This window comes from Mustelus asterias, chromosome 4, assembly GCF_964213995.1.
Source record: "Mustelus asterias chromosome 4, sMusAst1.hap1.1, whole genome shotgun sequence".
Taxonomy (NCBI): Eukaryota; Metazoa; Chordata; class Chondrichthyes; order Carcharhiniformes; family Triakidae; genus Mustelus; species Mustelus asterias.
In genome coordinates this window covers 39,497,155-39,521,008 of record NC_135804.1, presented here as the reverse complement: position 1 = coordinate 39,521,008, position 23,854 = coordinate 39,497,155, and the positions used below count along the sequence as shown (strand labels likewise).

The 23,854-nt window shown below is 43.2% G+C and overlaps 1 protein-coding gene across 2 annotated transcripts in view; it reads right to left on the bottom strand.

The window, feature by feature from the left end:
- nkd1 (NKD inhibitor of WNT signaling pathway 1) overlaps nt 1–23,854 on the bottom strand; it is a 106,846-nt gene that overhangs the window by 8,713 nt on the left and 74,279 nt on the right. Inside the window, exons 5-7 of one of the 2 annotated variants that reach the window (XM_078210869.1) lie at nt 17,183–17,289; nt 12,167–12,262; nt 2,801–2,948 (exon numbers count right to left, since the gene is read on the bottom strand). In XM_078210869.1, coding sequence (XP_078066995.1) covers nt 2,801–2,948; nt 12,167–12,262; nt 17,183–17,289 — 351 coding nt within the window. The remainder of the gene's footprint in view (nt 1–2,800; nt 2,949–12,166; nt 12,263–17,182; nt 17,290–23,854) is intronic. The other variant, XM_078210870.1, reaches the window with a different exon arrangement.

The window sequence follows — 23,854 nt, the reverse complement described above, 5'->3', positions numbered from 1 at the left end:
TATGTAAAGGATCAACAAATTATAATTAAGTTGGCGGCTGATTTCCTCCAACTGCTGCTGTGACTCTACAAGTATTTGGTGCTTTCCATAGCTGTTTAAAAGTCTAGAGGGACTGGTGTGGTAGGTGCTGAAGGATCTTTGCTGATTTCAAGACTTCTGTACAAAATAGTTACTCCCAGACATGGCTGTACTAGCAGCTGTTCCAATTGAAATAAAACATGACTTGCAGAATGAACAGGGGCCATGCAGAGCACGACAACCTGCTGGAATAAGGAGGGGGGGGGGGGGGGGGGGGGGAGAGAGAAAAGTTCTTAGCAGTGGCCATATCTGTCCAGGGAGTTCAGGAATAAATTCCCTTACCTGAACCACAGCAAAGAACAAAGTGAGGGTCGTTTTCGCTTTAGTAAGTAATGATATCATCAATCTGAAATATTCAATCAGATGGAACCACAACTGCAACCTCAGAGCAAGGCAAGGACCGCATTGCCAGTGGCTGTGAAAGCGATTGTGGCAATAAACCTTTATGGCTCTGGCCTCTAGCAGGCTGGACCTGAAGGTATTTACAAAAGCTTGCAGTTTTTCATCCATTTTAAGAGACCCCCTATTCAAAGAAAGCTAACCAATGGTCCCTGGAAGCTGTGCAACAACCCACAAATCTTCAGCAAAGGAAAATAAAGCAATGAATGAATCACCCACATATTCCAAAAAGAAATTAGAGGGGAGATTGGAGCCAACTACATTTCACTCTCTTTCCCTTGCCAGAGACAAGCAAGGGGAGGCAAGCACGTAGCATCAGTATGGTTGTAGGTTTCCCATGGATTAAGGTGCCATCTACTACATGCATACTATTTTGCAGGTGCCATGTCTTAAGTCTATCTTGTACTGGAACCAAACTGGATTTCACTCACTCAGCATCCAGCTGGCGAGTGACCATAAAATGAATCATGCAAGTCAATGCCCATTATCCTAGCTATTCATTCTGTGGCCGTTGACTGTGCCAGCTGCATTCGTGCCACCATAGCTGGTTAAAATGTCACTAGGTAACAAGGACTGCCTGCTGATGACCTGGCTCATGATTCCATTGAGCAACCCGCACAGATGTGTCAGTCTGCAAACAATAAAAGCCATACTGCCACACAAAATGTTAGAGAGTAGATCACTGGTGTGCTGAAACAACACTTCTGCTGCCAGGTTTGCCTTGGTGGAGCATTGTAGCCTGACAGTAAGGATGCTGATATTCACGGGGCTCTGGTTCATGCTACACAACCACAGCATCATGAGGGGACAGCCTTTGCCACCAGCTACACGGTGAGCAGCTGGGAAGCAGGAGCATGAGAAGGAGGAACAGGGAACTTAAGTGGCTCTCTTTTGCCAAGACTTGTCTGTGAAGATCTCATCAAAGTGTGACACTAGTAGCCGCAATTTACTATTCATTACCTTGTTCTGCAAGAGAGTGAGTCAGTAAGTGTTGTGTAACCTGTTCAGTGATGTGGCTGTTACCTTTAAATAGCTGACAATATGAGGAAGCTGTGAGATGGGTGTGAGCTTTGCAGCAGTGTTAAGTATGTAAGGGTGAGTTGAAGCAGTGGAATTTCAGGTATGAATCCTAACTGATATGGATTATTTTGGTGAGTGGCGGTGCTTTGAGCAGTATCTGAGGCTAAGGATATGGCATTTGAAAATGCATCACTGACCTTGACCACTTGTTTGAGGTCATTGAGCCTCTTGCACTACTGCATTGTGGTCCTCAGTAATTGACTCCTGGCAACGACCTCCAGAGTTATCTGCTGCCATTGCCTTCTGAGAGTGTCTGAAGGACCTCCCCAACTACACCCCATCTCAACCACTTTCCATAGACATTTCTTCTATATTCCACCTCCTCCACCAAGGCTCTCAGGGCAGCTTTCAAGAACCTTGGAGCCCCTTTCTCTCTTAGTTGTTCTATCCTTCACAGTTTTGCCAGGTCAGATTCATTTCTTGCATGACTAGCAACGTCTGCTCCAGCCACAATGCAGCTCCCCTTTAAGTGGTGTAGGCCAGCTTTAAGTGGCACTGGTGTGATAACCCCTATGACTTGCATGTGGAATCACTGATTGACCTCCCTGTAGGACGTGTTGAATATGAGCTCCCTGGGTATTGGTAATTAACTAACCAGGTGGAGCTCGTATACCGAGCCCTGTATCAAGCAGGCCCCTGAGTGGGTCCAACATTCCAGTGGCCTGGTTGGGACCTGTTGTGTTCACCACAGGCTTGTGTTTTTTGTTTTATTTTATTTGGTGCAATAAAGCACCGTTTACAGCTGACTGGAGTTATTACAACTGGGAACTTATGGTTTTGGGATCCCTGCTGATGTGTCCAGACAATGAATAGTTCAGTTAACGCTGGCTGCATGCAACCTCATCCAAATGAGCAAACAGCAGAAGTTTGGCACACTGCAAGCATCGTGCTGGGTTAATTGCAAATAGTGATTCCCACATCCATTTTTGGGGCATATCCAATTTAACGCCCTACCTTTTAGCCACTTAATTTAATCACATACATTTGTCAATCTTCCAATTTGAAGGCTTAATTCAAGCTTTATAGGGGGAGAAATTTCAGAATCTCCATTTTTGAATGCCCCTCCCCCCCCATCTGAATTTTTAAGAAGATTCTGTATATCTGGCCAGTTAAAAATGTGATCTTTACAAAGTTCTGTCTAGTTAAGGTATTTGTACAGACAGAGAGAACCAGGAACTCATATTGCACAAACTTTCATTTTCAAATGCATGCTAATAGGCTGGTACAGAAGTCTTTCTCTTACCAGTTTGGCCTGTGTGATTGCCTTTCTTTTTTTGGCTGGCATCAGGCGTCACCGTTAGCTTCACGCGCAATGTTTTGCTGGTACTCGGCGAGTGGTTCACAGATGCATCTACCACCTCATAGATGGTGTGCAGAAGACTAGTGATATCCTGTAAAAGTATGAAAACAAAAGTGGTGTAGTAATCTATCGACAAAGAGGCTGCCCAAAGTGTAGATATTTTTATAAACTGAGTTCTGGAGTCTTGTGTTTTTATGGCTCTCTGAGCAACACATTTATAAATGTTAAAACACACAAGGAAATCTGAAGAATTATGCTCACATGCACTGTTGCAGACAGTTGAGAAAAATGTTGACTTAAATACTGTGAAACCCAGCAAAACAACATGATAGGATGGCTTCAACTTCAGAACAGTATCCCTTACTGCTGATGCCTACATGCCCACTTTCCATCTTTAAAGGCCAACCTTAACTATGAACTCAAATGACATAAATGCATTTCATACAGCACAATTAGTCAAAGAGAGCCTTGTTCAAAGTATATGCATGTACACCTTATTTATACTAACCACAAAGTTGGATGCTCACTGTTTTAATGTATAAAAAAAAGGATGGGAATCCATTGCACTGGCTATGTTTGATGTGATAGGAATGACCTATGCAAACATAGTCCCATGAAGTTGGGTGTCAGAGGATAGCAGCACAATGTATAGGGCAAGAATATCTCTGGTAACTAAACGCAGTGAAATCACAAACCTGTTAGAAACAGCCAGGGTAGCTACTTTCAAAATATTTACTATATCACTGCACATAGCAACTAGAGGAATTCTTATCCTGAGTGAGGATAGGATCAAGATTGCCTGCAACGCAGAGCGTGCAGACATTAAGTAACTAGGTTCAGAAGATAGTAGTCAGTTAGAGGTTGGATAGGAGTGCTGCTTTCATCTGTGGAATCATAACCAACATGAAGAAAAGGAAGAAGATGGGGGTAGGGAAAATATGTCAAAGGATAAACTGGATTAGACAAAATCAATGCAAGATTTTATAGCCTCCATGCTGCCAATTAAAACTTGAAGTTCTGTAGGGCAAAATGGAACCTCAATTATGAGGATTGATTGGAGAGGTTGGGACTGTTCTCCTCGGAAAGAAGGCGGCTGAGAGGAGATTTGATTGAGGTGTTCAAAATCATGAGGGGACAGGACAGAGTATACAGGGAGAAATTGTTCCCTCTCATAAAATATTCAAAAACGAGAGGGCACAGATTTAAAGTGATTTGCAAAAGAATGTGATGTGAGGGAAAACTTTTGCACACAACGAGTGGTCTGCATGGGAATACATTGCCCAGAAGTATGGTGGAGGCAGGTTCATTTGAGGCATTCAAGACGGCACTAGATGATTGTTTGAATTGAAACAATGTGCAGGGGTATGGGGAAAAGGTAGGGGAATGGCACTAAGTCATAATGCTCATTTGGAGAGCCAATGCAGGCATGATGAGCTGAATGGCTTCCTTCTGCACCTTACCAATTCTGTGATGGAACTTAGTGTTACAAATTGCATTTCACTAAATTACTGAAATATCCACTTTCAGGTTGGAGACAACTAGTCTCAAAACATTGGAGTCTATATCTTCCCAAATTGAATTCAATTAAAGCAAAACTTTTATACTGCTAACTGCCATAAGAACCCCTTTCTCCAACCAAGGCAAAAGGTCTGCAAGTAAATATTCATTGAAGTGATCAAACATAAGGAGTTTAGCAGTGCGGTGCTGACAATGCTACATCAGTCACGAAGTGTAGTTACTAATAGTAGGTGTCAGAGGCTCATGCAAAGCAATGAGTGCTCTTTGATCCATATGAATGTCTACTATGCCATCTCTGTACCTTAGCATAGCACTGTGCAAACAACCCGTCGGCCATCAAAATTATCGAAAAGAAAGGTTAAATTTCAGAAAGTTTTTTTAAAAATGCAGATAATATCATGACTATACTGCTGGAACTATTCCTCCACACCTCATTAATACCCTATTGTCCCAAAACTTGAGAAAAGCCGGATTCATATCTAGTCATAGCATGGTGGCACAAAGGTTAGCACTGCTGTCTCACAGTGCCAGGGACCTGGCTTCGATTCCCAGTTTGGGTCACTGTCTGTGCGGAGTCTGCACGTTCTGCGCATGTCTGCGTGGGTTTCCTCCAGGTGCTCCGGTTTCCTCCCACTGTCCAAAAGACGTGCTGGTTAGGTGCTTTGGCCGTGCTAAATTCTCCCTCAGTGAACTCGAACAGGCGCCAGAGTGTGGCGACTCAGGGATTTTCACAGTAACTTCATTGCAGTGTTGATGTAAGTCTACTTGTGACAATAAATAAACTTAACTTTCTACCTACAAAATGGGGTGAGGCTCTCAGATGTACAACAGCTTCAGTGCACTTTCAGCACAATATCAGTTTTAGGTGTATCAGAGATACAAACACAAGGCTTCCTCTGCTTTTACTTTATTTTCATTTGCAAGCTTTTTAAACTGTACTACAAATTACACCAAAGTCAGATGCAAACCACCAGGCAATTTTCGCAAGCAAAAGATTTAAATCATTTTTAAGAAACACAGCTGTAAAACTTTGTGGATCAAACAGATTAGATTTAATAATTCTGATTTCCAGTCTTTAACCGAGGTCCCTGTGAAGGTAATTACAGCAAAACTAATGGTTCTCAAAAGACCACGAGAACAAAATCAGTTAGACTTTCAAAAGCCTCTGAAATAAAGAGTAGCAGCGACCGAGATTACCTGGTAAATCCACAAAGCCTGGTAATTTATCTTCCACTATACACAAGGCATTGTAAAATATTTTTAATTGGGACTTGGTAAAATTAGTCTGTATCAATATTTAATTTGTAAATATATTCCACATGGATGTTGTTTGCTAATTATTCTTCCAGGAGATTAATCTTCAGTGTTCCTCTTGCATCCCAGTTTAGTAAATGAATATTGTTTAATAGGAAATCATTAATTGGGATAAATCTTATTAATCAGGTGGTTTTGCAGCTATAAAGTTAATTGTTTTAAATGAAAAGGAAGTGTGTAACAAAACTTAATTCTCTATTCAAAAACAAAATATTTCAGATGCTACAAATTTGAAATAGTAAAGGAAATGCTGGAAATGCTGAGCACATCAAGGCAGCAGCAGTGAAGAGGGGCAGCAGTTAACCTTTCAGATTGAGGGCCTTTTATCATAACTGGAAACAGTTAGGGATGTAACAGAGACAGGAGTAGGGAGTTGGGACTGGGGAGGTGGGAAGAACAAATGCAAAGATAGGGTGGTAGTGATAGGTTGGTAGACAAGACAGATTAAAGCTGGCTTTTCCCCACGTTATGAAGAACAGGGTGGGAGGCGGGGATGCAGGGAAAATAGGGATTTCTGCATCGGGATGGTTCCCCAACAAATTTGCATCTCTGAGGAAGTTTCCCAGGGAGGGGTACGGAAGAGGATCGGCTGCCTACATGACAGAGATGACCGAGATTCCTTTAGGAGCAGTTTTTTCAGCCTCCTTAATAAGTTATCACTGTAAGTGTGAACATATGAATTAGGAACAGGAGTAGGCCACTCAGCCCCTTGAACCTGCTCCATTCAATAAGATCATGGCTGATCTGATTGTAACTTTAACCCCACATTCCTGGCTACTCCCGATAACCTTTCACCCCCTTGTCAATCAAAAATCTATCTCATTCTCCCTTAAAAATATTCAAAGACTCTGCTTCCACTGCCTTTTGAAGGAGTTCCAGAGTCTCATGACCCTCAGAGAAAACATTTCTCCTCATCTCAGTCTTAAATGAGCGAGTTATTTTTAAACAGTGACCCAGAGTTTTAGATTCTTGAACAAGAGGAAACATCCTCTCCACATCCAATCTGTTAATACCCCTCAGGATCTTAAAGGTTTCAATCAAGTCACCTTTTAACTCTTGTGTATCCAAACCTAATCCCTCCAACCTTTCCTCACAAGACAACCCGCGCATTCCTGCTATTAGTTTAATAAACCTTTCAACTGCTTCTAACACATTTACATCTTTCCTTAAATAAGGAAACCAATACTGTACATAATATTCCAGATAGAGTCTCACCAATGTCCTGTATAACTGAAACATAGACTCATTACTTTTGTAATCAATTCCCTTCATAATAAACAATGATATTTTATGAGCATTTCTAATTACTTATTGTACCTGTATCGAAGCTTTTTGTGATTAATGCGCTAGGATACCTAGATCCATCTGCACCTCAGAGCTCTGAAATTTCTCACCATTTAGATAATAAGCTTCTTTTTTATTTTTCCCGATAAAATGGACAATTTCACATCTGCCCATAATTACACCATTCACCAGAGTTTTGCCAACTCACTATCTACATCCCTTTGTAGCTTCCTTACGTCCACTTCACAATTTACTTTCCTACCTGTTTTGTAGATATCAGATACCTACCAGCAGAGTGAGCTTGCTGCTACCAGGCTTCCAGGTCAATAGAGGTAGTTTCCTCACGGGTTATCATAGCTGGAGGCCCCATGTTCCACTGACGGAACTTGGTCATGAAAGAACACAATCATAGCTGATCTCAATCCAGTGGAGGTGCTCCCTGTCCCTCTGGATGGATTTACCAGCCTCAATCTTGTTGATTTCCGAATGGGCCCACAGCAGTGAGAGACCACCCGCTGACTTTAAATGGATGGCAAGATCAGTGGCAGCCAACAAGGTTGGCTCAGGACCTCCATATGATCCTGACAGTGGGGTCCGAAAGCCTGTGGTAAAATTCAGGCCATTGTGCCAAAGATGCTGATGGAGCAAGGCAAACGGAGATGTTAATGGGGCAAGTATGCAAACTAATTGTGGGTCTAGTGGAGGTGGCAATGTTAAGTTTTTAATGTTAAATTCTAACAAAAGGTCCTAAGGTCCTGAAAAAATAACTGTTTCTCACATCACAGATATTTCCTGCCATGCATTTACAGTATTTTCTGTTTTTAATCCTTTATTTTCCATGTTTGGCAAACACCATGATGAAATAATGACGATCTTATTGAATAAATTGCAATGCAAACCAAAATGACACAGTCGTGCCAAGCTTATCCAAGTGATCAACAGCTTAAATACAGTTTATTTATTACTGTCACAAGTAGGCTTACATTAACACCGCAATGAAGTTACTGTGAAAATCCCAGAGTTGCCACGCTCTGGGGCCTGTTGGGGTACACTGAGGGAGAATTTAGCATGGCCAATGCATCTAACCAGCATGTCTTTAGACTGCGGGAAGAAACTGGAGCACCTGGAGGAAACCGACACAGACACAGGGAGAACGTGCAGACCCCATACTGACAGTGACCCAAGCCAGGAATCGAACCCAGGTCCCTGGCGCTCTGAGGCAGCAGAGCTAACCATTGTGCCATCATGCCGCAAGTGGTAGAGGGGTCAATAACCACTGGTCATACATTTAAGGTAAAGGGCAGGAGATTTAGAGGGGGTTTGAGGAAAAATATTTTCACCCAAAGGGTGGTGGGAATCTGGAACTCACTGCGTGAATTTGCTCTAAATATAAAGTCAACAATGAACTACTCTGCCTCAGTCATCAATATACCATTTAAAAACAATTTTACAGAACAGTTTGAAAATTCATTTAGCAAATTAGTTATTGGGTAATAAAGAAAAATGCCCCTAGCAATTTACAGTAGCTCTGTAGCTCCCATAAAATGTTATTTCAGTGTTTTGCCTACACAGTCTGAACTACATGGAAATATATCAAATGCGGAAGTGTTGGTTATCCTAAATTGCATTAGGTAGACAAGTCCCGGATGGGATCAATTCCACGTTACTGTGGGAGGTAAGGGGAGAAATAGTTGGGGCCTTAACAGATACCATCACATCCTCTTTGACCACAGGCGAGGTGCCAGAGGACTGGAGAATAAGCAATGTTGTTTCCTTGTTTAAGGAAAGAAGCAGGGATAATCCAGGAAAATATAGGCCATTGAGCCTGATGTCAGTGGTGGGGAAGCTTTTGGAGAAGATACTGAGGGACAGGATATATGCACATTTGGAAGAAAATGGACTAGTTAGTGACAGCTGGGGGCATGGTTTTGAACAGGGAAGGTCATGCCTCACCAACTTGAGTTTTGTGAAGAGGTGACAAAGATAATTGATGAGGGAAGGGATGTGGATGTAGTTTATATGGACATTAGTAAGGCATTTGACTGGGTCCCACATGGCAGACTGGAACAAAAACTAAAATTACATGGGATTCGGGATAGACTGGCTAGATGGATACAGAACTGGCTTGGTCATACAACTTGCCTGGACTTGCAAAATCCCCCACAACTTGCCTGGACTTGCAAAATCTCACTGGCTGTCCTGTCTGGAGACAATACACATCTCTTTAACCTGTGCTTAATGCTCTCTCCACTCACATTGTCTGTACCTTTAAGACTTGATTAGCTGTAAAGACTCGCATTCCAATCATTATTCATTATTCTGTAAATTGAGTTTGTGTCTTTATATGCCCTGTTTGCTGTTTATGAGCAGATCTCCCACTCACCTGACGAAGGACCAGCGCTCCGAAAACTAGTGACGTTTGCTACCAAATAAACCTGTTGGACTTTAACCTGGTGTTGTTAGACTCCTTACTTGGTCATACAAGACAGAGAGTAGGGGTGGAAGGGTGTTTTTCAGAATGGAGATCTGTAGCTAGTGGTGTTCAGCAGGGATCAGTGCTGGGACCTCTGTTGTTTGTAGTATATATAAATAATCTGGAAATGTGGGTGTTCTGATTAGTAAGTTTGTAGATGATACGAAGATTGGTGGAGTTGCTGATAGTGCCGGGGATTGTCAGAGAATACAGCAGGATATAGATGGATTGGAGACTTGGGCACAGAAATGGCAGATGGAGTTTAGTCCTGACAAATGCAAGGTGATGCATTTTTGAGGATCAAATTTAGATGCGAAATATATTGTAAATGGCAGAACCCTTATGAATATTTTCAGAGGAATCTGGGTGTGCAATTCCACAGTTCCCTAAAAGTGGCAACACGGGTAGCCAAGGGACATGCTTGCCTTCATCAGTTGGGGCAAGAGTTGGGAAAAGATGATGCAGCTATATAAAACCTTGGTTAGGCCACATTTGGAGTACTGCCTGCAGTTCTGGTTATCACACTATCAGAAGGACTTGGAAGTTTTGGAGAGAGTGCAACGAAGGTTCACCAGGATTTGCCTGGTCTTGAGGGTGTTGACTATGAGGAGAGATTGAATAAACTGGGATTGTTCTCACTGGAGAGACGGAGGCTGAGGGGAGACCTGATAAAAAATAAATTAAAAAATTACAACATTATGAGAGGCGTAGAGAGGGTGGCTAGCCAGAGGCTTTTTCCTTGGGTGAAAGTGTCAATTACAAGGGGCACAGGTTCAAGTGAGAGGGGAAAGTTTAAGAGAGATGTGCAGGGGCGGTTTTTCATGCAGAGAGTGGTGGGTGTCTTGAATGCGCTGCCAGAGGAGGTGGTGGAGGCAGGCACATTAGCAACATTTAAGAGGCATCTGGATAGGTACATGAATAGGGAGGGATTAGAGGGATACAGACCGAGTTTGGGCAGAAGTTTTTTTTAAATTTAACTAGGGCATCATGATTGGCACAGGCTTGGAGGGCTGAAGGGCGTATTCCTGTGCTGTACTTCTCCTTGTTCTTTGAAATATGGATATGTTCATCCACCCCAATTACTTAGCTGTCAACGTTGCTTAGCTTAATTTTGCAACGCCCTATTGTTCATGCATTTACAGCTACTAGTTCCAGCTGGAGCTAGGCATCAATAGAATTGTAGCTTCTAAGCAGTATCTTAACAATGGAAGACTGTATGATGCCTGCTAAGAACTGTCTCCAACTTCTAACAGGTGGCCTCAAGAGCACCAGATGCAAAAAGGGCCAGTGCAACTGAGTTCACCCACCTAAAAACAGGGACATTTCGAGACACTCTAACTCTGCTCCCCGAGGAAAGTTCCCAGGTATAGCTGAAAGTGATCTCAATTGATAATAGTAAGCAGTTTTACGGAGAGAGGAGCAGCCTTGATAACTTCGCTGAGTCAGAATGAAGATTAAGATACCTTGAGGATCTTTTTTAAGTCATATCTTTAGGTCTATTAATATTTTACATTTTAAAGTTCCTATTCAAGCACTATAAAGCACATTTTTATTGAGGTGCTTAATCTCCTCAAGACAAGCCTAATGCTGCTGCCATTCATTGGCACAGTAAGTAGTCTCACAACACCAGGTTAAAGTCCAACAGGTTTATTTGGTAGCACGAGCTTTCTGAGCGCTGCTCCTTCATCAGGTGAGTGCAGGATTTGTTTCACAAACAGGGCATATATAGACACAAACTCAATTACAAGATAATGGTTGGAATGCGAGTCTTTATCTTGTAATTGAGTTTGTGTCTATATATGCCCTGTTTGTGAAATAAATCCTGCACTCACCTGATGAAAGAGCAGTGCTCCAAAAGCTCATGCTATCAAATAAACCTGTTGGACTTTAACCTGGTGTGAGACTTCTTACTGTGCCCACCCCAGTCCAACGCCAGCAACTCCACATCATTCATTGGCAGGGTCACACTGCTATTTATTTCAGTTGCACAAGGGATGTTGTTATGGTGGGATATTTTTCTAAATATCTGCACGTGGAGATTCAGCAGCCCCTTTCAAATAAAATGAACAAAATATCTTTTGAAACGTGCATATGAAGTTAAACAGGAACTTGCTTAACAAATGATGGCAACATGATTAAGCTGCAGTATCATATTGACAGGAAAATGTAGCCCATTTCCTTATTAATCCCTTTGAATATGTTCCATACAGCACTTTTAAGCCATGGCTGCTAGTATCTGTAAGGACCTGATAATATATCTGTACACAATTAAGTTACTCAAGATGATTTATTGAAAACCTTGGGGTAACAGAGACTAGTTATAGTGTAAATGGATTACTTCCTTCACAGTGATCACAGACATGAACCTAAGTAGGTGGAAATGCTACTTCACTGACCACTGTGTGAACCTAAACGTCCTTGTGAGCATCAGTTGGGTTTGGGCACCTCATTCACAATGAAAACCGCTCAAATGCAGCTGCAAAATCTACAACGACCTGCTCCGAACCAAACTGACCTCTAATCAATAGTCCATATTCATGCTAACGCTCTGCCTCTACCTTTTACTGTCAAAAGACAGTCTTACCCTTGAAATATCCTACATTAGCATTCACGTTTAAATTAGGACAGGAATGTTTCAAGACAAACAAGGATTTGAATAAATTGACATCTTTGAACAATAGAAGAACAAAAAAGGTTGGTGAGTCATTCATTTCGTTTACCTCACGGGTGACTTTCCCATTGTTATCGAAGTCATACAGAGTGAATGTCCACTCTTGCCTGTTGTCTTCTTCTACAGAAACATCACATTCCAACTCCTGTAAAATGCATTTTAAGGGCTACTTCAGACTTTCTCTCAGCATATTGTCTTGATACATTCAGCACGATAACAAGCAGCAAATTTCAGACGGTAAGAGAAAGCATCATGTGCTAGAATCTTGTTTAATCAATGCCATGCAACTTTACAGCATTGATATCTTGCCATGAGTAAATATGCAGGTTTGCAAACCATTATCTCACAAACATTAACTATCCGAGCAATCCTGATAAATACAGTGTTGCTTCTTGATAGATGAAGCAGGATATCTTGCACAAAATAGGTCCAACCTCGTAAAATCAATTATTTATTCAACAGTTTAGTGCAACTTATTTTATTTTATAGAATATGGCAAAATATCAAATCTCTAACACGTTATGTTAAGGAGAATAATGAGCATGCTGAAAGAAGGCATGTCTAATTAGACCAGGGAATATAATTTGATGTTTTTCTAAAACTGCATATCTGGCATTTTCTTCTAATCAGAATTGTATTGATGCTTTATTTTACCTTCTAATTTCCTTCTCCTGAATAGTGATTTATGGTGAGGCAAGGTTCTAAAGAAACTCAAAACTTTCCAAACTATCTAATTTCAGTGATAATTGTTCACTTCTGAGTATTAGACAACATGGAACCAGTTTGCAATAGCTCATTTACTGCCCAGATTCTAATCACTGAAAATTGGGGCAGCGACTTGAGGCTAGAGCTTCACCCTCTATACACCGCCCCAGGTTGTTTTTTTGACTCATTTGTGGTCAATGGGTGACTTGATTGGCATTTTCAAGATATTACACTGATGGGGTAGATAGAGAAGCAAAGTATTTCTACTGGTTGGGGAGAATAGGACAAGGGGGTGGTGGCATAGCCTAAAATTTAAGCTGAATGTTTCAAGAGTGAAGTTAGGGACCACCACATGCAAAGGGTGGTAGCGGTTTGGAATTCTCTTCCACAAATGGCTATTAATGCTAGATGGACTGCAAATTTTAAATCTGAGATTTATAGATTTTTGTTAGTGAAAGGGATAAAGGGTTACAGGGCAAAAGTGAGTACATGAAGTTGGGTCACACATCAGCCATAATCATATTGAATGGCAGAACAGGCTCAATAGGGTCACATGGTCTACTCATTTTTGTCATGTTCCCAAGTGGACCTGATCCTGTACTAGGCACAAGCCAAACACTCCAATTGAAAGAAGATTGGAGGGAGTATTCTCAACCATTCCCTGTTGTTCTCCTGGAAGTCAACCAGACCAACAAGCTCTTGGATAAGCAAGCAGTGGGCTTTGTGGCCAAGATGCCTCAGATCCAAGTGTCACGGATCATTCCAGTTACCCGATATTTTTTTCTAAAACCATTCTGCGGTGGCGTACACACGCACAAAATCCAGTAAGAGTCATTGGACCATGATCCTGAGCAGGAAGCATGGCCAATTGTTCTGCTCTTTAGCCTGTGGATGTTGAGAGCAACTGCAGTGTGTCCCAGCATCATCCAAGCACTGACTGAAGATCATGCCTTTGGTTTTCCTAGTCTGCATGCCTCAGCTCGGTGCCAGCAGTAAAGTTACAAGCAGAGCCTTTGACACAGTTGCAGTAAGGCTTGTTCCCAAATCAGAAATGTTGACAGAGTGGGACTGGTTTGAAATGAAGCAATTCCAGACTTAGATCTGGTGTGTATTTATCTGGTTAAGTGGCCAACATCATTTAGTCTGATGTACTCCATCAAGAAAGAAAATCAAGCCAGACTGCCAAGCAGAATTGCTTCCAGAAGGAAGAGATTCCTTTTTACACCAGTCCATATTAGGTGAATTCAGATCCAAGGCGACGGATAGCTCTATTTGTAGACAGCTGCCAGGGAGGCAAGTAGAGATCAGCATTGTTCCTGCTTTTAGATGGTGATCCCTGTGCTTTAACATGTCAAAGGTTCAATAGCAGCTGAGACTCCAGTTTAGGCTGGTGCTAATGTCGGAATGTCAGGATCAATATCCAGGAGCAGGAATTATGCCAATCCTCCATGCCAACCAACTAGAAACGGACAAATGAAAATGTAATTTAAAAAGTTCTTTTCGCATTGGAAGATCCAACTTGCAGTCTTTGGACAACTACTTATGGACTTGTATAAATGGGAATATCTCCTCTCCACAAGCATTAGGAAGTGATAATGAAAGACATTCTATTACTGCAAGAAACACAATTCCTTAAAAACATTTCACAAATGATTTTTCTCATTTTGGGCACAACTCTGCAAATCCATTCACCACAGGCGCAAGTCCCGATATGGCCTCTAACTCCTGTGAGAGGGTCATGACGGAATTTGTGGCAGTGAGATTTCAGTTTGAGATCTCCCCTGACCATCACTGGTGATGTAATCTGGTTCATGCCCAGAGAGGGCATGAATTCAATGAATTTAAATTAATTTTAATATCATTATATGTCTTAATGCTATTGCTTCTGGCTGTATTAAATGCGCCCCCCATCACGCTGGCAGGAATGACTACTTGTTTTCGAAAACAAAAACCAGTCATGATGACGATGCCAGGGAATCGGAGGTGAGTATAACTCCTGGGTAGTGAGAGACATGGTAGGGCAATGCCTTGGCACAGCCAACCTGGCACCCAGGCAGGTTGGCAGTGCCAGGGGCAGGCCTCTGGGTAGCCCCATTAGTGGGAAGGGGGGGGAATTGTGCCTACATTAGGGTGGGGGGATGACGGAGACTGTTAATGCAGGGTGGGCATGGAGACTCGGGAGGCAAAGGGATGCCCTCATGCCGATGGGAGGTCAGGTCATCCTGATGCCTGCGTGGCCTGGGGGTGCCCCGATCAGTGAGTGATGGGATGGGAGGTTTCCCCTCTGCAGGGTTCGAGGGTTTGGGGTGTTTCCCTTGTCTGTCAGAGGTCCCAATTTCCGGGAGGGGTGGGGGAGCGGAAGGAGCTTCAACTTTACTTTGAGGGGGTACCTGGATCTCTGTGGGTCTTACCTGCTCTATCAGGCCCCACTCTGCCAGAATGCTGGCGCAAAACATGTTCTTCCCACACCACTCCCCACCCAGCATCAATTTTTTTGTACAAAGTGCCAGAAGGTCTAGTGAGAAAACATGCTGTGTTTCTGGAAAGAAATACACTGGTTTTTAGTCAGAACCTGGCAATTTGCCATTTCCTGGGAAAATTCCACCCTCCATCTTGGTGATATTTTATAATGGAAGTACTGGTCTTACACAATGATACAACTACGGCAGCTGACAGGAAGTAAGATGCCATCCCTCATCTGTTCTCACTGATTTGCACACAGGAGTAACAATCTAAAAAGGAAGTGTGACTGGGATGCAGCTGCCTGACTAACAGGAGATTTTACTCAAGTGTGTAGATTCCAGTCTTTGCCCAGTTCAGATAGTAATTTTTCACCTATGTGATGCTTCACCACTAACTGTTTTTCTGGTATTGCAGGTTCAGATTTATTCGCAGTTCTCAGTTTTAGGATCATTCAGGCAGTTCGCAAAACTTTGCCCTGCAAACATTTCAGGATGGTTCCCATCCATAAGTACCGGTGAAATCTGTTGGAATATGTGGAAGAATTCACCCTGAGCATCAGTAAAACCCAACAAATAAAAGACTTCAAGACAGGACACCAGATTGTATGTCCCTTCTATATATTAAGCATGTCCTGCCCCATCATTTGGCATAGTTATTTCTTTAACATCTGGCACTAATATCTAAATATTCTGAACATTGGTAGAAACGTTTGATGCACCTATGGAATGAAGATATTGATCACAGGGCTGCCTAAATGCCAGGGATGATCTTCAGGTCTGCCAGGGGTGGAAGGGGCAGTCTAGCCACAAGACCCCCATCCTGGGGGAGAAGGACGAGGTCAACCCCTTGCACGTAGCCAGAGCACACCCAACCCCCAGGACCCTCTGCAGCCTGGCAGTGGCAGAGGGGCAAATGGCCACTGGATGTATCTCCTTGAACTCCCTCGGGGGCCAAGGTGCCAGTCCTGGATGTAAGTGCCAGGATGCGAGGGGGCCTGTCTTCAAGCACGGAGATCTCGGAACAGCGGGGCTGGCCAATGGGTTCCCCGAGATGCAACTTCCAGGTGGGTGGATCCCACCTGACAGATGCTACCAGTGCCAGCAGAAAACACTCCTGTTTTCCCGCTGGCGTGGGCACTTAGCCTGAAAAGGGGAGAATGCACCCCCCCCCCCCCCCCAGGTACTCCCTCAGTACTGCACTGGAGTGTCAACCTTGATTTTTGTGCTTGTGCCCTGGAGTGATTTTGTGATTTAGAGGCGAGAGTACTACCAACTAAGCCGCAGTTGGCACAAGCACATTGCTCCATTAAAGGTGCTATAGAAATGCATGTTATTGTTGAATGGTTTTTGCAGTGCTCAGCCTGAGGCCATTCCATCTGCAAGCTTTTCAGTAAAAGAGTTGCAGGCCATGAACCTTGTTGCTGTTCCAAAATCCTGTCCTGACAGCAATAAGGGGGATAATTTAAACCTTAGATGATACTATGAAACGGGAAATATTAACTTAGTTGCCCCTATATATAAATATATATATACATATTCTCTCCCAATTTTAATTTCCATTGACGTTTTGCACTTTTAGCCAGTCAAAATTATATCCAGTACTCAAAGCTGACCTGAAGCATTTCTACATTGGTCAGAACCCTCTTCAGCACCTAGAATTTGGCTGCAGATCAGAAGTGGAGGAGGAACACACACAAATTTACTTTCTTCCCCCTTTTTAAATTTGACAATGTGCGTCTGGTTGCATTTTGTAAAGCCTCCTACAATGAAATAAAAAACATTTCAGCAACTGAGTCTTTCCCGAAAGTTTGTAACACTGTAAAGAAACCAATGGAAGTCCTTTATCGAGCTGTACACATTATCCATCCTTAACTAGGTGTATCTAAACAAAAACTCACTTCAAATTTCAGTTGCTTCTTCACGTCACTTTGACCGGCTCCTCCTTTTTCCATTTTCTTCTCGACTGTATTATTAAAGCCATCAATGTTCTCCGGAGGTAGAGCGACTTCAAATTAAAAAAGAAGAGGGATGGTCAGTGTGCCAACTCGTTCATGATCAATACAGTCCTGATTCACCACAATTTGATACAGTGTAGTTTAAATGCATGTTTTCATATCAATTCTTAAAACATAACCCTGTGAACAAAATGGTAAGACACTATTATCTAAAATGGAAAATTATTCCTAAATGTAGCAAAACTAAATTAAGCTGTCAAACTGTTCACCATTTAGGTTTTTAAAATGGTTATTGGAGGTGCTGACTCCTGGTACCTGGACAGATGGTTTATTGAAAAGTCATCGTGGCGGCAGGTGGAGAATTGTGAAATAAAATTGAAGTGTAAAACACTGGGCGGCACGGTGACCCAGTGGTTAGCACTGCTGCCTCACAGCGCTAAAGTCCCAGCTTCAATTCTGGCCTCGGGTCACTGTCTGTGTGGAGTTTGCACTTTCTCCCCGTGTCTGCGTGGGTTTTCTCCGGGTGCTCCGGTTTCCTCCCACAGTCCAAAGATGTGCAGGTTAAGTGGATTGGCCATGCTAAATTGATTCTAGAGTCAGGGGGATTAGCAGGGTAAATGTGTGGGGTTACGGGAATAGGGCCTGGGTGAGATTGTGGTCGGTACAGACTCGATGGGCCAATGGCCTCCTTCTGTACTGTAGGGTTTATATGGATTCAATAACATAAGAACATGACATGAGAACTAGGAGCAGGAGTGGGTAATTCAGCCCCTCGAGCCTGCTCTACTATTCAATACGATCATGGCTGATCTCATCTCGGCCTCAACTCCAATTTCCTGCCCATTTTCCGTAACCCTTCAATCCTTTACTAATTAATAATCTGTCTCCTCCTTGAGTTTACTCAGCATCCCGGCATCCACCGCACTCTGGGCTAGTGAATTCCACAGATTCACCACCCTTTGCAAGAAGTGGTTTCTCCTCTAGGGACAGGCTGGACAAACTAGGGTTGTTTTCTCTGGAACAGCGGAGGCTGAGGGGAGATCTGATAGAAGTCCATAAAATTATGAGTGGCATGGATAAGGTTGACAGTCGGAATCTTTTTCCCAGAGTTGAAATGCCTAATACTAGGGGGACATGCACTTAAGGTGAAAGGGGGAAAGTTCAAAGGAGGTGTGAGGGGCAAGGACACAGAGAGTGGTAGGTGTCTGGAATGTGCTGCCAGGGCTAGTGATGCAGGCCGATAGGATAGGGGCATTTAAGGGGCTTTTAGATAAGCACATGAATATGCAAGAAATAGAGGGACACCACCAAAGGCAGGTAGGAGGGATTAGTTTAATTTAGCGTCATGTTCGGCACAACATCATGGGCCAAAGGGCCTGTTCCTGTGCTGTACTTTTCTATGTTCGATGTTCCTTATCTCTGTTTTAAAGCTGCTACCTCTTTTCCTAAAACTCTGACCTCTTGTTCTAGATTTCCCCACACGAGCAAGCATCTGCTCTATGTCTACTTTGTCAATACCTTTATCATTTTATATACCTCAATTATACCTCCTCTCGTTCTTCTAAACTCGAGAGAGTACAGGCCTAAACTGCTCAATCTCTCTTAAGAATCTTAGAAACCCTACAGCACAGAAAGAGGCCATTCGGCCCACCGAGTCTGCACCGACCACAATCCCACCCAGGCCCTACCCCCATATCCCTACATATCTATCTACTAATCCCTCTTACCTACGCATCTCAGGACACTAAGGGGCAATTTAGCATGGCCAATCAACCTAACCCGCACATCTTTGGACTGTGGGAGGAAACCGGAGCACCCGGAGGAAACCCACGCAGACACGAGGAGAATGTGCAAACTCCACACAGACAGTGACCCAAGCTGGGAATCGAACCCAGGTCCCTGGAGCTGTGTTGCAGCAGTGCTAACCACTGTGCTACCGTGCCGCCCCTCTTCATAAGACGAACCTTTCATCTCTGGAATCAATCTAGTGAACCTCCTCTGAACTGCCATTAATGCCACTATAGGGGGCGATTCTTCCAAAAGTGCTGAATTGGTGGGAAAACTGTTCTAGATCATGACTGTTTTCTCAGTTCAACTTCACACTCGAATCTCCGCACTCTGTGAACTGCAGAGGTCCCTATCGTGAACTTCATTAAAAACACAGGAGGTGGGACCTATTCATGCCAGAGTCAGACAATTCTGGAACTCTGTGCATGCGCAGTAGCCCCCATCTGTCAGTCTCCCAGTTTGTTGACCAGCTTAATTGCTGGCCAGCCCGGGACCCCCGCAGTGCTGCCCCTCCAGCCCTCCCCACGGCATAATCGCGGCCCCCACAACAATTCTCAGGCCAGCCCTGACACCCCCTCCTGGAGTGCCCTGATGTCCAGCCACCGCCCCCCCCCGCCCAATCCCACCCCCGCCAGCAGTGGCAATTCTCCCCCCCCACCGCCCCCCCCGCCCCCCCAACCAGTCCGCCCCAATCGCTGTCTTCCCTTCATCCCAGACCGATCCCCATGCAGAGTGGCAGCAAGACCCTGCACCTCCACCGATCACCCCTAGGCCTGCCCACAGTAGGCACCGGTCCCTTGGCACTGCCCAATGTGCCAAGGTGCCTCCTGGACATGGGCACTTTGCCCCTTGGGCAGTGCCAGGGGGCACAGGCTGGCACTGCCAGGGAGCCCATGCCCAGGGGCACCACCCCCCACCGCCCGACGCCGTGAGGGGCCCTGATTGCCCCCCCTTCATTCCGGCGGGGTCTCCTGCTAGTTCCCTGAACCTAGGGAGCTAGTCTGAACGTCGCCAGAATGAAGTACTCCTGGCGGGGTGGGAGATTCAATCGGGACTGGCAAGTTCCTGATAATGAAATGGAAAATACATTAAAAAAAGATTCAAATGACTTCCTGTCGGTTTCCCTTGCGGTCTGGTCTCTGACTGCTCTCCAGCTCGGGGAGATGTGCATGCGTTCCCGGCACATGCACAAATCCCGGAACAAGGCCGGCGACGCGCATCTCCCACCCCGACCCGCCAGAAAAGGTGCGGGTCGGGATGGGAGAATCACCCCCTATAATTCCACAAATAAGGGGACCAAAACTGTATAGAGTATCCCAATGCCTTGTATAGTTTCATCAACATTTCCTTACTTTTACACTCTATTTCTTTAACTGTAAATGTCAAAATTCCATTTGCTTTCCTTATTACCTGCTGTACCTGCATACTCGTTTTCTCTGATTCATGCATCAGAACACCCACAGCTCAAATCGGATCGGAGCCGGCAAAACGCGTATGGGTGCGCTGGAAAGAGGATTCCGAGCTCGGATCTGTATTACGCCCGGATTCCGCCCTTAGGCTCCGATTGGTAAAATCGGGCCCATAGTATATCTGGACTTCAGAAATGTATTTGAAAAGGTGCCACAGGAGGTTAATACACAAAGTAAGATCACATTGGGTTAGGGATAATTTATTAGCTTGGATAGAAGACTGGCTAACTGACATAGTAAGCTGTAATGAGGAAATACAAAATGTACAAATGAATATAGATAGGTGAGTGGACCAAAATGTAGCAGATGGAGTTTAACGTGGATCAGTGTACATTTTGTATTTCCTCATTACAGCTTACTATGTCAGTTAGCCAGTCTTCTATCCAAGCTAATAAATTATCCCTAACCCAATATGATCTTACTTTGTGTATTAACCTCCTGAAGCACCCTGAAGTTCATTTAGATAATAAGTTACCTTTCCATTTTACTGACCAAAACGGAAAACCTCACACTGATCCACGTTAAACTCCATCTGCTACATTTTGGTCCACTCACCTATCTATATTCATTTGTACATTTTGTATTTCCTCATTACAGCTTACTATGTCAGTTAGCCAGTCTTCTATCCAAGCTAATAAATTATCCCTAACCCAATGTGATCTTACTTTGTGTATTAAATGCATTTAAATCGTCGGGCTGCCCGATTCGCGCCCAAGTTTTGGTAAAATTGGGCCCTACATCTACAGGATCCCCATTATCCCCTTTTAGCTTTGACAAAGGGTCATCTCGAAACATCAGCTCTTTTCTCTTATAGATGCTGCCAGACCTGCTGAGATTTTCCGGCATTTTTTCTTTTGGTCCCATTATCCGCTTGGCTTGTTACACCTTTGAAGAGCTCTAGCAAACTAGTCAAACACAATTTACCCTTAATAAAACCATGCCAACTCTGGTGGATTGCATTCTGACTTTCCAGATGTACTGTTCTAACTTCCTTAATAATGGATTATAACAATTTCCCAAAAACAAACATTAAACTAGCTGGTCTATAGTTTCCTACTGTCTATCTCACTCCCTTTTTGAATAAGGGCCTTACATTAGCATTTTTCCAATCCACTAGAACCTTACCCACATCAAGGGAATTTTGGAATATTACAACGAATAGATCAACTATTTCTGCTGCCATTTCCTTTAAAACCCTAGGATGTAGCCATCATTCCCAATAGTTTGTTGAGTACTATTTCCCTACTGATGATGTTTGTTCCATGTTCCTCCTTTTCTGTTACTTCTGTATTACCTGTTACTATTGGGATAGTTCTAGTGTTCTCCACTGTGAAAATCTAGGCAAAATATTGATTTACCACCTCCGCCATTTCTATGCTCCCCACTATTAATGCCCCAGCCTCACCTTCCAAGGGACCAACATTTATTTTGCCTACTATCGTCCCTTTTATATACCTATAGAAGCTTCTGCTATCTGTTGTTATATTTTGTCCTAATTTTCTTTCATAATTTATCTTTGCTCTTCTTATTACTATTTTTAGTAATCATTTGTTGATCTTTTCCCAATGTTCTAACCTGCCACTGGCCTTTGTAATATATGCCTTAGTTTTTGTCTTTATGTTGTCTTTAACCTCCTTGCTTAGCCATGGATGTTTTTTCCCCTCTTACAACCTTTCTTCCTCTCTGAAATATATTTTAGTTAGGAGGAACTGAATATCTCCTTAAACAACTGCCACTGCCCATCAACTGTCCTTCCTGTCCAGTCCACTAGGGCCAAGTCTGTCCTCATGCCTACGTAATTACTTTAGTTCAATTCCAAAATGCAAGTGTGGGATTCCAATTTCTCACCCTCAAACTGAATTTAGAATTCTATCATGCTATGATCACTCTTGCCTAGAGGATCCTTAGCTATGAGATCATTAATTCTGCTCATTACACAACAGCAAATCCAGAATAGTCTGGTTCCACAACACATTGCTGCAAGAAACAATCTCTAATACATTCAATAAACTCTCCCTTGAGGTTACCCATGCCAATTTAATTAATCCAGTCTACGTGCACATTAAAATGACCCATGATTATTGCCGTACCTTTCTTACAAGCTCCAGGTTGCAAAATGAAGATCTCCTTAACATACATTAATAAAAAATGAAAGGTCCACTGCACTCTGCATTTTGAATTAAAGCCCATTGATCCTATGTTATTCGGTTCAAGGCGGAATTTTCCCAAAAATTGACTAGGACACGATTCTCCCATTTTGAGACTAAATGCTCCCGCCGGCAGGGGAGCGGGAGTGATTCACATTCCGCTGGCAGCGGTGTTCACAAGACACCCTGCCTATTCAAACACACGGATTCTCCAATTCCAGTGGCCAATGATCGCTGGAGTTGGAAATTACCTGAATGAGCAACAAGTGGGTGCAGCTTAAAAGTGCTCCCAGTACACCCTGCGGTCACATCACCAGGGAAGACAGCAGGAAGCAGACCAGCCCCACGTTTCCTGGATGCGCTTAATCAGATTTGGACACCATCAAGGAGAGACCTACAACCAATACAACACTCCCCACACCCTGCAAGTAGTTTTACACTCCTAAGGATCCCAATTTCCAAAATGATGGCCTCAGCTGCTGGAGAAAACAGTCAACATTGTAGAAAATCTTGCTCTCTTTGTATGCAACAACAGAAATAAATATCTGAATAGAATACTAGCGCATTAGCAAATATACAACACTGATTCCCTCATCTTCCCACAGATCTCCTTGTAGATTGATTGGGTCGTCCATTAGAAGATTTTTTCCTCCACAGAAATTCGGACAGCTACACAGTATTGCAACACATTTCACAAACCTCTGTAACTACATCATTTAGATTTTGGGCCTGACCTCAGCATCTTTTACTTAAGCAGGTGATCGAATGCCAAGGAAATGCAAGATAGTGACTAATAGGGAGAGGTTAGTATGAGATATTCAAATATAGCTGTATCGTAGGGGGTGGGGTTGGAAACGGACAATCCATTTAGTCAAACAATCAAGAATTTTTAGTTCATGGATCTTCCAAGGCCAAAAAAAACCTCCAGAAGATATTGACACTTTTTCACAAACAGAATCTCGGCTGCCTTTGACCGACTAAACTTTGGCACTTGAATATATTTGTACTGTTTTTACAAGCTTATTCTGTTTTGACACATTTCTTTAAAAAAAGTCACTTTATAGAATAAAGCTCTAATTTTATATGAATGAGTGCCTCTCCATGATTACTGTTTACAGAACAATGTGAGATCATGAGCCAGCAGCCAGTGGGTAGTGAACTTTTCTTTGAAAGATACTGCAGTTTTTCTTATTAGTTCTGTGACTCCAAAA